A 14587-nucleotide genomic window follows, 5' to 3' on the forward strand; every position below is an offset into this window, starting at 1 on the left:
CCAAAAAGTACAATGAAACTTTTGTAAGACCGGAGAAGTCCAACCCCATCACAAAACCATAAACGAAATGACCTGCAAACTACAGTCGTTTGTCCGCCCCTCCCTGCCGCTCTGGGCTGTAAAGACGACTGCAGTGGTCGTTCTGGAGACTAAGGGAGAGGCAGCCTTTTAAAACCCCTCACTCGCCTCCCTCTCACCTCCCCTGAAGTGCCCTCGCAGGGCTGGGGGGAGTGGATCAGAGCGGTGTATCGACGGGGATACTGCAGAGAAAACGACCTCCAAGATGTTTGGTCGAGCCGAGGAGAGCATTACCCGAATATGCGTGAATGCACACTCGCACATCTTTATTTCTTATATTCTTGCAGTTTACTGGCAAATGGACTGCATTTATACGGCGCTTTTATCCAAAGTGCTTTACAGTATTGCCCGACGTTCACCCATTCATACACACATTCACACCCAGACGGCGGAGTCAACCATGCGAGTTAAAGCCAGCTCGTCGGGAGCAGTTAGGGTTAGTTGCCGTGCTCAGGGACACCTCGACAGTCATGGAGCTGGGAGGAACCGGGGACCGAACTAGCAACTTTGAGGTTGCCAGCCCACCCGCTCTACCTCCTGAGCTACTGCATACTTTACTGCACCAACACACCAGAAAGAAAGTCTGAGCATGTGCTAAAGTTACCTGGCAATAAAACCCCTTTCATTGTGAAAGGGAGGATGGGCAGAAAAGTGGTCTGAGAGATGGAAAGACCTGCAGCCAAGGACCACAGGAGTACGGACCCATACCAGGGCGTAGTGGTATGAGGGGGTGACGCACCTATGAGCTCTACCTATTAACAATTCACAAGGTTTCGGTGGAACGCGGCCATGGAAAAGTACATAAAGGCCACTCACTCATACGCTCTCCCCCATACCTTCCTTCCCTCCCTCCCTCCCTCCCTCCTTCGCCTGTCTCACCCCGGGGTCTAGAGCTTTCAAGGTGCCAGACAGTTCTTATCCTCCCCCCCGTTAGAAAGAACACAGGCGTCTTTTCTCATTACCTGGCTAGAGCGAGTATCATGGAGACCTTTTATGGGAGAAGGGTTTTCTAGTCTTAGCATAGAGCTGACACGGATTCATACTCTTATTATTGGATGCATGGTTGGGAGACTTTCTGAGCATTTAGCAAACGCTGTTTTTATCATCTTAAAATAGCCCCAATGCTATTTTCATGGCTGATTTCATCATTTTAGCATAGCGATAACGCTGTTCAGATTATCTAAGCAAAGTGCTCTTGCTGTTTGGTATATAATCTTGGCATAGGGCTAATGCCGTTTGGTATATAATCTTAGCATAGGGCTAATGCCGTTTGGTATATAATCTTAGCACAGGGCTAATGCTGTTTGGTATATAATCTTAGCACAGGGCTAATGCCGTTTGGTATATAATCTTAGCACAGGGCTAATGCTGTTTGGTATATAATCTTAGCATAGGGCTAATGCTGCGGCTGCCTACCCAGTCTCTGGAGGTACTGCACGGTCCGCTCGTGGCCCTTCAGGGGGGAGTTAGCCTTGGTGGACTGGTCCAACAGCACCTGGAGGGCTAGGGTCACCCAGGGGGGGGGGGGGAGAAGAAGAGAAGAGAAGAGAAAGAGAAAGAGAGAGATAGAAACAGAGATATAGATAGACAGAGAGGAGAAGACAAACCAAAAAACAAAAGAGCATTAGAAGGATTGAGAGATGAATGGATTGAAATGATCCAGGAGTTATTACTTGGACGGACTGGCGGTGAATAAATCTCTCTGAATTGTAATTGTCCACAGGAATTGGATAACAGCAATGTGTGATTTTAATTCGAGACCGCGAACAGCTGTTTTGAATTTGCACCAAAAGAGAGCGACGGGAGAGAGAGAGAGAGTGCGAGAGGGAGAGAGAGAGGGCGAGAGACACTAACACCATCACATCAAATAGCTGCAGGCTTGATTAGAATCCAATGTTTACCCCGCCGGGACAGCCACAACACACACACCACGACCCCTCCACCTCTAAGGAGGGTTGTTTGACACAGCGCGGCTTATGGCTTGATGATAAAATAACATGCAAATGAAATAAACAAACCATAAAATATAATCAGGACAGGGAAACTAAGTTTGAATGAATATCATTAACTATACAACACCGCAACAACAACAATAAAAATACACCCCATGATGCATGTCTATAGAAGTAGTTTTCCGAAATGCTGATTTACTTTAGCATCGTCACAAATCAGTTTTACCACGATAACGTATCTACTGTTCCCTCATGTAGCGCCTGCGGATCAACCGCAGACAGGGTGACGGGCCTCTGGCTCAAGGGGATGCCGACAGGTAGACCGCGGAGATCGGGGTTGGAACCCACAACATTTCTACCATGACAGGCCTCGCGTCCAAACTGGGGGACGTACGGAGGGGAAAGACACTGGGGAGTGACACAGCCCTGGCGTCGGGCTAGCGAACGTCATCAGGCCAGCCAAAGCCATCAGGCCAGCCAACGCCATAAGGCCAGCCAACGCCATGAGGCCGCTGTCGTCACAACCTAAAGTTGAAACGAACTCCTTGGAAGAGGAATCGTCTCCAGATGGGTCGTTCTGTTGTTGCTGTGTTTATCCCCGATGACTGACGGTGATGGCAAGCTGCGACGGCCCAGCATCAGCTCAGCGTGTCCTCTCATCTGGCAGGCTGCTGCGGTGTTTAGTGACTTATACAACCTTTCCATCCAAGCCCTCTCTAAATCCTTCTTCCTTCTCCTAAGCGTCGTTTTTTCGCCGTATCAAAAATCCAAGGACTCGTTAGAGTCTAGAGCTCATGGGTGTTAATGAGGCGGACTATTATTGTGATTATGGGACGACTTCTCATAACCAGCCGACCCAGTTGTCATTGTTTTAGGAAGGCAGACGTGAGCGTGTGCGCAGATTCAAATAGAAGACCTCACTAGAGAGCCTGTTAAGGCAGTTTAGAACGTACTAGTTGAAGTTTACAGCGTACCGCTGCCTACAATGATGACGAATCGGGTAAATATTTTACATTAAACCCGTTTTCTTATCTAGCAACAAAATATTCAGTTTTTTGTGAAATGCGAAGAAATATAATATCCATCCAACACTCCTTTCTTTCGATTCAGAAGAAGAAGGTCAGATGACGGCGATTTCAGAATGTGGAAAATACGATGTCTCCAAATCTTTAAGCGCTTTAAGGCCTTTTCTCTTCTAAATAATGTCCTTCTAGACAGGCATCTGTAGGGTCAGAAGCCTGGTGGGTTGTCATCGTGCCTACGGGTTTGAGTAAGGTCACTGTAGAAGAAGTGTTCACACACAAGTTGGCATTAATCTACTTTTATGATATTTGCAATAGCTTTGGCCACTGTCCAAAAATGGAGGTACATGCCATGATTATGCCAGGTAGGCATAATAAGCCCTGGCATCAGCACAACTTATCTTCCTTGTTCAGTAACGTAATGGAAAGTCTTGTATTTCAGTCTTATTATTTTATTTTATTGTATGACAATGTTTATATGTGAAGCACTTTGAGTCTGTCTTGTGTATGAAAAGTGCTATATAAATAAAGTTGCCTTGCCTTGCCTTGCCTTATCCAACTGTAATTACAGTTGGATTACTCGCAGGGAGATCTCCTACCTGGCAGCATTGAACCCCATCGTCATGTCTGCCAAACCTTACAATTAACAGGCTTTCAACGCCACCACCCTCCGTCCTTCTGGAAAGAGGATGGAGGAGCCCAGTGAAAGAGGATGGAGGAGCCCAGTGAAAGAGGATGGAGGAGCCCAGTGAAAGCCACCCAGGTGGGGTGCGGCGTGGACACTGCTACAGGGTCAGCCGGGCACCAGCTCACCTTTCCGGTGCAGCCCTTTCTTCTCGTAGAGTATGATGAGCTCGCTGTACTTGTGGGCCTTCTTCAGGATGTACTCGCTCTCCTCGATGTGACAGTGGTTGTTCTCCAGACGCAGCAGGGGAGACACCAGGGCCACGTTGGTCTGTAGGGGGAGGGAGGACCAGGGGAGAGGAGGAGACGTGAGGGGGGGAGGAGAAGAGAGGAGAGGATAAGAGAGGAGAGACGGAGAGGAGGAGACGTGAGGGGGAGAGGAGGAGGAGGGGGCGACAGGAATAGAGGAGGATAGGAGATGAGAGGAGGAGATGAGGAAATTAGGAGAAGTTAGTGCGAGAGGAGAAGAACAGGAGAAGTGAGGGCGAGAAGAGAGGAGAGGAGGAGAAGTGAGAGGAGAGGAGGTATGAAGAGGAGAATAGGGGAGGAGAGAAGATGAGGGAAGGAGGACAGGAGCAGAAGCGAAAAGATGAGAAGAGGAGGAGAGGAGACGTCGGTGAGATTATGAGATGAAGAGAGGAGTTGAGATGCCGAGGTGGAGAGAAGGAGGTAAGGAGAGGGGAAGGGCATAGGAGGTAACTTGGGCGGCCGAGGGTGACGGAGGTCTCACGTGGAGGTAGCACTTCAGCAGGGTGGTGTCTATGATCTGCAGGAGCTTCTTGCGGCTCTTGATGGTGGGGGTACCCTCCATGAGCGGGGAGGGGGTGGACGGGTCCGAGTCGTTCAGCTGCTTCACCAGGTGGCTGCGCTTCTGCTCCCGACACACACACACACACACACACATAAATAAAACCCATCCTGCTACAGCTACTAACTACAACATTTTAACTCCATCTATGAACACACGATGAACTATGTGTGTGGGGGACCTGCACCATCACACGTTACCACACACACACACACACACACACACACACACACACACACACACACTCCACCTGTGTGAGGTAGTCGATGAGGGCGAGGTGGGCCTTCTCCAGCTCCGCCCCTGACAGCGTGGGCAGGGGGTTTGGGTAGTGTAGCTGCTTGCGGTAGTCCGAGGGGAGCAGGTCGGGGTACAGCCCGATGACGTGGGTTGGGTCTGGGGGGGGACACGGCGGAGTCATGCACCCCCTTAGCCTGGCTGTCCCCAGACCAAGCTCAATCCTAGATTGCACGTTGGTCTGGGGAGGCTGCTGTCATTTTCTTCAGCACAAGAGGGGTGATCAGCGGGCCTAGTTCAAAGGACTCTGTGTGTACGCAACCGGCTGCTTGCCGTCGCGTTTCTGTCGTCATTGTGTTACACCAGCCTATAGCACGCCAGAGGGGAAAAGCCAGCTTGGTGATTGGCTCCCGCGAAAGCGTATCTGAGGGCAGGGCGACTTCAAACCGCCTGCAGAACAGGCTGGGGGGACCCAGTCTAGTACCCCCTGTGACCCCCCCATAATTCATATTTTAGATACTTAAGTCAAGATAAGAATAGCATATTCTAGGACAGGATCATAGTTTAGCACGGGAACCATGATTGCATGATAATTCAGCAGAAGGATTTATTTTTTCCGACATTTCCGTATTCCCATAAAAAAACTTTAAGAGCCAGCATCATATTATTGGAATATTCTCCACTTGAAGGAGTGCACCAAACGATGAAGGCTGCAGTCCATTTAGGCCTAGTTGGGGCCAACTAGGCCGACAAACAGAGTATAAAAAGCCTGTGTTGGACCAAATATGGGTTTTGATTACGCAACTCAAGCCCAGTGTTTGGTTCCTCTAATGAAAACCGTGTCTGTAAATCCCCATTCCCCATCTTCCAGACCCCCCCCCCCCCCCCCACACACACCATCAGCGCCCAGGGCTGGCAACCGTACCTGTGCCCAGCTTTGCGAACACCTGCATGGAGTCGTCAAACCTCTTCTGGCAGAACAGGTTGAAGGCGTACAGGTTCTGGATGTGGTGGATCTGCTGCTTCTTATCTCCGTCAGAGTCGTCCTTCATCTTCTGATCAGGAGCAGAAATACTCACATTATCAAAAGGAGGATGGGGAGAAACATTCAGAACGTTAAGTTTGGGGTACAGCGCCCCCTACTGACGGAGGTGTCATCATGCGTGCAGGGACTGTGTATGGGCGCCATGTGGCTCAGGAGGTGGAGCGGGGTTGGCTGGTAGCCTGAAGGTTGCTAGGTCGATTCCACGGCTCCTCCTAGTTGTGTCGAGGTGTCCCTGAGCGAGACGCCTCACCCTATCGGCTCCTGACGAGCTGACTGTCACCTCACATGGCTGATTCCGCCGTCCGTGTGTGAATGGGTGAACATTGTAAAGTGCTTTGAGTGGCTTAGGGTTAGAAAAGCGCTGTATAAATGCAGTCCGTTTGCCATTTAGGGATTGAAAACTTCACAGATAACTGCAGGTGGACAATTAAAACATTTACATTTAATCTGAGTGTAACAACAATCAACCATATTTATTGGTGTACTCTCTACTGCACAGAGATAAGACCTGGCCGCTCAACGCGAATGTAAACACACATCAGTCGTACATCTTTCAGGCGCCTGGACAGTAGGGATGGGCAAAATGATTCTTTTCCGGGAACTAGTTCTTTCAGTTCAGTTCACTATAACGATTCGTTTATTTGATTCGTTCGTTTTGATTCGTTCGTTACGTCAGATTACATCTTAAAAAAAAATAAAAAATAAAAAAACTTTTTTTCATAATTTTTTTTTTTTTTTAATTGGTCATGGGTCCGGATAGGACCGTCAAGACCGCAGTCCGCCGTTTGGAGAAGCCTGCTATTTAGTATGTCGAACGTCCCACCAATATTTATACCACTTGCTTACTCTCTATATTTCATTCATGGTTTTACATTAATAATTTTATTTTAATTTACATTTAATTCTTCATTGTTCAGGCATTACAGAACTTGCATGGTCATAAATAAAAAATACGAACTGCAGTTTAATTTCTTTGTTTGTTCTTAAATTGACGTAGAATGGAGCAAAGACTCCTGGGATTGGGAAATGCGTTTATCCAATAAACAGATGGAGGTCAAGTCTATTTTCGAAAAAATGTAGGGGGATATATGAGTCGAATGGTATGACCCAAGATACGTCAGACAGAGAAAGCGCGCATATTCGACGGTACCGCCTTGTCATTGGTTTACCCAGGTGCCATTCCAACACCATTGCTACCTCTCATTGGCTGAATCTTTGAGAAAGTTGTAGACTCAATCAATGGAAGTCGCGGGGAGACGGCGCTCTGTTCGTTTGTATATTTTATTTACGTGACCATATGTTTGGTTTATGTTAAAAAAAAGAATCAAAGAACCAGTTCTTCTTGTTTTGGGGAACCAGTTCTTGTCGTTCACGTTCGGGATTCGTTCGTTGTAACGAATCAGTCGCGACCGACACATCCCTACTGGACAGAGAAACACAGACGGAAGCTTCCGGGGAAAGAGCCAATCCGCAGGGCGCCAGGCCGTCTTGGTGTCCCCTGATTGGCTCTTGCCCCTGGCTCACAGGTCAGGTGACTTACCGCCAACTGCAGGGCCAGCTCGAACTGTTTGTCCTGCAGCAGCTGTCTGATCTGGCTGGCGATGGAGACGGAGACCAGGCGCCACACGAAGTGGTTGCTGGCCACGTACACCACGTTGGGCCTGGAAGGCAACAGGGAACACCGGGATGACGAGCGTAAATCACCGGGATGAGGTGCGTAACACACCGGGATGAGGAGAGTAAAACACCGGGATGAGGAGCGTGAAACACCGGGATGAGGAGTGTAAAACACCGGGATGAGGAGTGTAAAACACCGGGATGAGGAGAGTAAAACACCGGGATGAGGAGAGTAAAACATCAGTATGAGAAGCGTGATACACCGGGATGAGGAGCGTAAAACACCGGGATGAGGAGCGTAAAACACCGGGATGAGGAGAGTAAAACACTGGGACGAGGAGAGTAAAACATCAGTATGAGGAGCGTGATACACCGGGATGAGGAGCGTAAAACACCGGGATGAGGAGAGTAAAACACCGGGATGAGGAGAGTAAAACACCGGGATGAGGAGCGTAAAACACCGGGATGAGGAGAGTAAAACACCGGGATGAGGAGTGTAAAACACCGGGATGAGGAGTGTAAAACACCGGGATGATTGATGATGTTTTGCTGGAGTCTCCTATTATGCAGTCTGTTCGTTATTCTTGTTACAGATCTTGACAGCACATCTGATTCACAGCCCTCCATCTGCCACTCATCCCTTTGCCTTCAGTTTAGAATTCCCTCCCAACCACTTCGGGAGAATTCTAAACGTCAACTCATGTTTTAAATTTTCAGCGGCTACCATGCCCCCTAGTGGACGGACTCTGCACTACAGATCAGCAGCTGCCGTGCCTCTGCACTGCAGGCCACTGGTCCACAAGAGTCAACCAGCATCATGAGAAACAAGTGGAATACAAGGGGAGTGATCCCCCATCAGTCATTCATTGATACTTATTGAATGCATCTTTATATTCCATTGCACGGATAATAACATGCATGAACGGAGCGTTGATAAAAAGATGATCATGACACATAAAAATGATGCTATATGATATCAAGTACTGATGTTTAAGGTGTGCTCACCCTGCTGAGGTGATGAAGCGCGGCCTCTGCAGCTCCACACTCTGGACCAGGAGACGAGGCTCCAAGGTACGGATCTCCACGTAGCGAGGCAGCACCGCGATGATGTAGGGGGGCTGGTGCTCTGAGACACACACACAGAGACATAGACATAGACAGAGACGGAGACAGAGACACACAGACACACACACACGCACACCCACACACACACACACACACACAGAGACACACAAACACACACACACGGGTGGAGACACACACACACACACACACACACACACACACACACACACACGGTTTAACACCAACTAAATGAACAAACAAAAGTCATCAACAACAATCATCCTTATCCACCTCATTATGATGATCAACAGACCATAATAATCAGGAGTAATACACGATCAAATGAGGTTGATAGAATCCAGGGCTAGGCAACATCGTCATTGAAGTCATTAACAATGAATTAGCACCATCCCATCACAGTTCGCACAAACTCTGGAGAGCTAGCTTGTAGTATAGACTAACTAAACCGGGGAAGACTGAAACCTCGAGACCGGTCCCCGGGAGGCTGGTCCTCAGAGAACCACTTGTCTACGTACAGTAGAGGAGAGGAAACTATGCTGCGCAGAAACTACATTCATAAAACACTATCATATAAGACAGGAAATGATGATTCATCTGTAAAGTCCGGCTCCCAGTATTCATTTCCCCCCCTCTTCTTCTGCGACCCAGCAGGCATGACACGTGCCCCTACAGACTGATCCAGCATCAGCGTCTGGCTCAGAGGTACCCCTCCCAACATTTTTAGGCGAGACAATTCTGGTTACCAACTCTTCTCCATAATACCAACATCCCCTTGAAGAAGTATCCCTGAGTAGTTTGCTAGTGGTTATGAATCGGTAAACAGTTTCCAAGTATATATTAGGGGACCTTTAGCCCTTAAGAGAAATGTGAACATGTCAATTATCTAGCACTAAACCTATTAATATACAACCAGACAGTTAACCAGACACGTGCGCCGGGGGTGAGTAACCAAAGTTAGGAATCGGTAAAAGAAGGAACCAGAACTGAAGCACCACAGCAGAACGTGAGGAGGAAGAGACTGAAAGGAGAACGGGACTTAAACGTAGGGAAGCACTACTTCCGGGACATGGAGGGGAACGGTTCTGTGCGGCTTGTTGCTGAAATGTCTTTGTGGTGGCAGCAAGCTACTGCCAAACACCTGAGGCCTGCTGAATTGGCGTTGGCGTAATTGGGTTTGTGCGTGATGAGCATCACCATAATCAATGCACCTAGATTATACACCAGCTGATGAACGCCAACACACTTCTTGAATGGACACATCCTTGCGGCTAGACTAACATTATTTAGAAAGTAGTTTCCACAACGTTGCATACACCATCTCAATGATTTCTACCGCAACGGTCAAGGTACAAATTCAGTTTTAGGGATTTACATTAACACTACTACTCAAGTAGTGGAGATAAAAAGTTTCGGTATTCAGTATTGATGTCCACAATAGTTGTATTATCTCCCCTACCGTCTGTCTTAGACACTGCAGTATAATTGTACCACCTCGTCTCCTGAAACAACGAGAACGAAGACGTGACGAGGAGGAGTTCCCCTACCCCCGGTGATGAAGACGAGGTCACCTACCCATGGTGATGGGGATGTCGGTCCAGTTCAGGGCACACTTCTGCGTGCAGACGCCCTCCTCGTTGAGCACCACCGTGAGGTCGTCCTGGCCCACCGCCACCTTGCCGTCGGCCAGCGGCGTCACCAGCGGCTCCAGCTGCTTCCCGGTGGGGAACAGCTCCTTGATGGACCCCCGCCCGTCCATCTGGGCCGCGGACCGCCCCAGAGGAACCCCAACAGAGACACAGCAGGTTAGCGTACCGCGCCGAGAGGGTTCACACTTCAGAGTGAGCGGAGGCACAGCTCATGGAGCCGAGGCTCTGGCCTCCGCGCACAGACGCTGAGGTAGGGATGGGCGATTGATCCAATTACGGTCGCGATTCCGATATTGGCGTCACACATCTCCAAACGTTGTGATTTGGGTTTTTCGATCTCCAAACTAATATAATCTAGTTTTTAAGTATAGTTATTTTATTCATTCAATGTTTTATAGAAATTGCAAAACAGCTGGATACATATTTGTATATTATTTTCCCAAGTTCTCAGTTACAAATTGTCACTATGGCTAACGAGTCTATAGGAATATAGTATATAATTTGATCTCAAGAAATTCTTGCCTCGTTAAATAAAGGTTAATAATAATAATAAAATATCTAAGTACAGCTGAAAGACTCAGTAGCTAGAGAGCAAAACTGCAGAGTCGCGTTTTCACAGACGACTGCGGTGGGAGTCCGTGGTGAGGGGATGGCTATAATGAGGTCATTTCCTGTCGGAAACCTACCCGGATGAGGTAATAGTCCCGTTTGAAGCCCACGCATATGGAGTTCTCACACCACGCCATGGACTTGGGGATGTCCGGTACCCCCAGGTCCCCCTGAAACACACACACACACACACACACACACACACACACACACACACACACACACACACACACACACACACACACACACACACACACACACACACACACACACACACACACACACACACACACACACACACACACAGTGAGCGAGGTGTAGCAGCCTCTGGAGGGGCAGCTCTTGTTTTAAAGACACCCGGGGTTCTCTTCTGGAGACAGGCGGGCCGTGGTCTCACCTGGAGCTCGTAGAACTCCCGGTCCTTCCAGAAGTACAGCTGCAGCTTCTTCTTGACCGCGACACACATCCTCAGCTTGGCCTCTCCGGAGCCGGACTGGGGGGGGGGGGGGGGGGGGGGGGGGGGGGGGGAGATCATAGGACACGGACATTACTAGATCATGATATGACACTAGGTACTAATCCAGAAGGATACTCGTTACTAAACCATAGTCTGATGCTAGTCCTCCTCAGCCTAATTACTAAATCAAGAATACTAAAAGACTAATTATTGCATGACAGGATGATACCAACTACTTCATCATGCAATGATGTTAATAAATCAAACTATGATAAATTAGATGACGATTGATAATTCCTAAATCATGAGTGCTGATAAGTAAGTCATAGACTTACTGCTAATTACTAACCACTGATTGTTAAAGGTAACTAAATCATGATTGTGAGTGTGAGCGTCACAACATGTCGATTAATGAGCCATGCATGAAGTCATCGTCAGACCATCAATGAGCTAGACAAGGCCTGTAAGATCAATGTGAGTAGGCTGTAGAGAGGGGCGTGTCTAAAGATCACTGAACTAGACAAAGCCTGTAAGATCAATGCGAGTAGGCTGTAGAGAGGGGGGTGTCTGACCTGTAGGTCGCAGGAGAACAGAGTGGCTCCCTTGGCCTTGGGCACCACGGTGATCTGCTGGAAGGTCAGCAGGTCGTGGACATGGATGTTGTTCTCTGTGGGGTGATACCAAACAACTCATGGTGCATCCAATGGAGGTCAACTTAAGAGAGCTAAAGAGAATGCTGCATGAACAAACAAATTGGACCGGACATGAGAACGCTTCCTCAATTGAGGCCTCACTGCACACTGTTGTTCACTATAAAAAGCAGTCATGCAATCATGGCATATTTGTGTGCTGTTTCCAATCCTCGCTCACCAGCCACACAACATGGAGCATCCAGTTAACCTAGCAACTTAATATTGTACATACATTCAATTATATCTATTACAAATCAGTACTGTGGAACATGAACTAGCAGAGCAAGCCCACAGCAAAGCGCACAACCTGCTCCTCATACAGGCCAAGAAACAGAAACCTTTTCTCAGCTGCTAGGCAACGGTGCTTCACCGCCGCAAACATTTGCTTTCATTAAAATGTAAAACGTGGTCGTCCAATGGGAGATTAACAACTCTGACTAGGGTCGAGAAAAGCCTACCAAGCAGACTGACGAGGATCTTGTACTGGGAGACCACGAAGAGCTGCAGAGACAAACAGGAAGGACTTTAAAAAACATCCACAAAGAACTTGACATGACAGAATGATTTCATTAAAAGGGGCGATATTAGGCCCCTTTTTTTATAAGCCGTTTAAAAATATGCCTTTTCCACATGTATACCTGCTGGATCTTCTTTGAGAAGTTCTTGTTGGATTTCTCCAGCGTCACCTCAAATCTATTGGTGCCTGTGGAGGAGAAAGCAGCTTTCATCCTGGGCCGATCTCAGAAACCATAAATCGTCATTGTACGATTAAAATAGTCGTTGTACGATGACGCCCGCTCAAAACGTGATTGGTCCATGCTAAGAATGGAAATCAGTGCGCTTCTGATACCAAAATAATGTCCCGTTGCCTACAGATTCTGCATTCATATGCAGATATGATTATAGCGATGAATCCAGGGGTGTCTGGTGTGTACGTCACAGAAGGTACGACTCAAGGTATCGTAAAAAGGATATACAACAACTTCAGGCCTGATTGTTTAAACTTCCCCCACCCTCTGATCATTTGACAGATGCTTTTATCCTGCACGATTTAGATACACGACATTAATAAGCAATTAGGGGTTAGGCATTCTATTCAAGAACGAACCTACAGGCAGCCCAGTAAGAATAAAATCTGTGCAGATAGACTATTAGGAACAGCAGGTTCACCTGCATCTTTCTTTATCCGGTAGAGGAGGAGGTGTCCCGGTTTCGTGCCAACCAGAAGCCAGTCCTCTAAAGGAACACAGACACAAATTGAACAGTGACACCCAAGTTTATTTTTCATTTGATTCATACCACACAACTTTAAGAAAATATCTGGGAGTATTTATGTAGAAAGGCTAGACCTTTAAATTATTTTATATACAACATTAACATGCTTCAATTGGAACCAGTAATAAAATATCGATACATTGAATAGAAAGTTCTTCCACACTATCATCCCGTGTGAAATGGCCAGGCATGCCCCAACACAATGTCGCATTATCAGCTTCGAGCTCTTCTGTCGCGTCGGTCACGGGAGAGTCATTCATGTCGGCGAAATCACGTCCCTATTACGAGCCACGTAGGACTACCACGGTACTGCCTGTACGATGTTTAAGGAAAGGAAAAACTCGTCGAGATGTGGGTAGGAACTTACCCCAAGCCGCCAGGCAGTCAATCTGGAGGGGAAGCTTTTCCAAGATAGGCACCGGTTCATACGCGTCGTGCATGTCGAACTAGTTTAGGGGCGATTCAGTGATAAGAGATGGGCACCACGGCCGGCTGGAGTTGGCCAGACTGACTGACTGTCTCCCTGCCTGTTGACTGTCTCCCTGCCTGCGGTCTGTCTCCCTGCCTGTTGATAACACCTTGGGTCTCGGCGTCACGCCTTTACGCCATGTTTCCATCCACTGTGTGTTTCTTTATCTCAACTGATGTGGAGCCAGGGGAACCAACACATCAGCGCCCCAGGGAACCCAAGCCGTGTAAAAATCACCGAGACGGGCTGTTGTTTTCTTTATGTCACCAGTCCACCTCGACCAAAACAAACCATCTGATGGCTAGCTAAGCTATCTTAGCTCAAAGTTAGCAGTCAACCAGAGCAAAAATACATGGCTTCGTTTGTATCCTGTGACAGTCCGTACAACCGGAAAATGTCTTTGTTTCACACTGAGGTATTAAACTAAAATATAAAGACGTAAGCACTGCAGTTCTTTGGTAGCGGCGGTTGGCTAGCTGGGCTGTCCAACAACATGCTAGTTTACGAGTTCTGTTGATCGCTGCCTGAAGGAGGAACGGGAGGTTTGACAGGCACGTGACCCTAAAACAGCGGACTCACGAGGACAGCATTAAAGGTACAGTGGGCATTAAAGGAACAGTGAGCAAAAAAAGCTAAAGTGGGCAAGGAGCGGTTGTCCCGCGCCCTTCTCCCCTTGAATTCAATTCAATTGTTTAGCCCTTGATCACAGTTAAAGTCTCAAAGGGTTTAGAAAGAAATATATCTATGAGACAACCCCCCAGAAGTCGAGAAAAATCTCCCTTAATTAGCAAGGAAGAAATCTTGAAGGAACTCAGCGTGATCCCTCCTTCAAAGGATGATCAGGTGTGCAATGGGTGCCATAATTGACATAGGCTACTTTTTAAATAATTTAGTTTATAAGAGTATAACAGGT

The 14587-nt window shown here is 47.8% G+C and overlaps 1 protein-coding gene across 2 annotated transcripts in view; it reads right to left on the reverse strand.

The window, feature by feature from the left end:
• vps39 (VPS39 subunit of HOPS complex) overlaps nt 1–14223 on the reverse strand; it is a 30011-nt gene extending 15788 nt beyond the window's left edge. Inside the window, exons 1-15 of one of the 2 annotated variants that reach the window (XM_030356846.1) lie at nt 13573–14223; nt 13101–13166; nt 12569–12633; nt 12389–12431; nt 11811–11905; nt 11179–11274; nt 10859–10951; nt 10099–10282; nt 8446–8566; nt 7364–7484; nt 5704–5830; nt 4795–4937; nt 4467–4607; nt 3866–4007; nt 1495–1581 (exon numbers count right to left, since the gene is read on the reverse strand). In XM_030356846.1, the coding sequence (XP_030212706.1) occupies nt 1495–1581; nt 3866–4007; nt 4467–4607; nt 4795–4937; nt 5704–5830; nt 7364–7484; nt 8446–8566; nt 10099–10282; nt 10859–10951; nt 11179–11274; nt 11811–11905; nt 12389–12431; nt 12569–12633; nt 13101–13166; nt 13573–13645 (1597 nt within the window). In that variant the 5' untranslated portion in view covers nt 13646–14223. Of the gene's footprint in view, nt 1–1494; nt 1582–3865; nt 4008–4466; nt 4608–4794; nt 4938–5703; nt 5834–7363; nt 7485–8445; nt 8567–10098; nt 10283–10858; nt 10952–11178; nt 11275–11810; nt 11906–12388; nt 12432–12568; nt 12634–13100; nt 13167–13572 lie in introns of both variants that reach the window. The other variant, XM_030356845.1, reaches the window with a different exon arrangement.
• Nucleotides 14224–14587: the final 364 nt, after the last annotated feature.

This window comes from Gadus morhua, chromosome 5 (genome assembly GCF_902167405.1).
Source record: "Gadus morhua chromosome 5, gadMor3.0, whole genome shotgun sequence".
Classification (NCBI taxonomy): Eukaryota; Metazoa; Chordata; class Actinopteri; order Gadiformes; family Gadidae; genus Gadus; species Gadus morhua.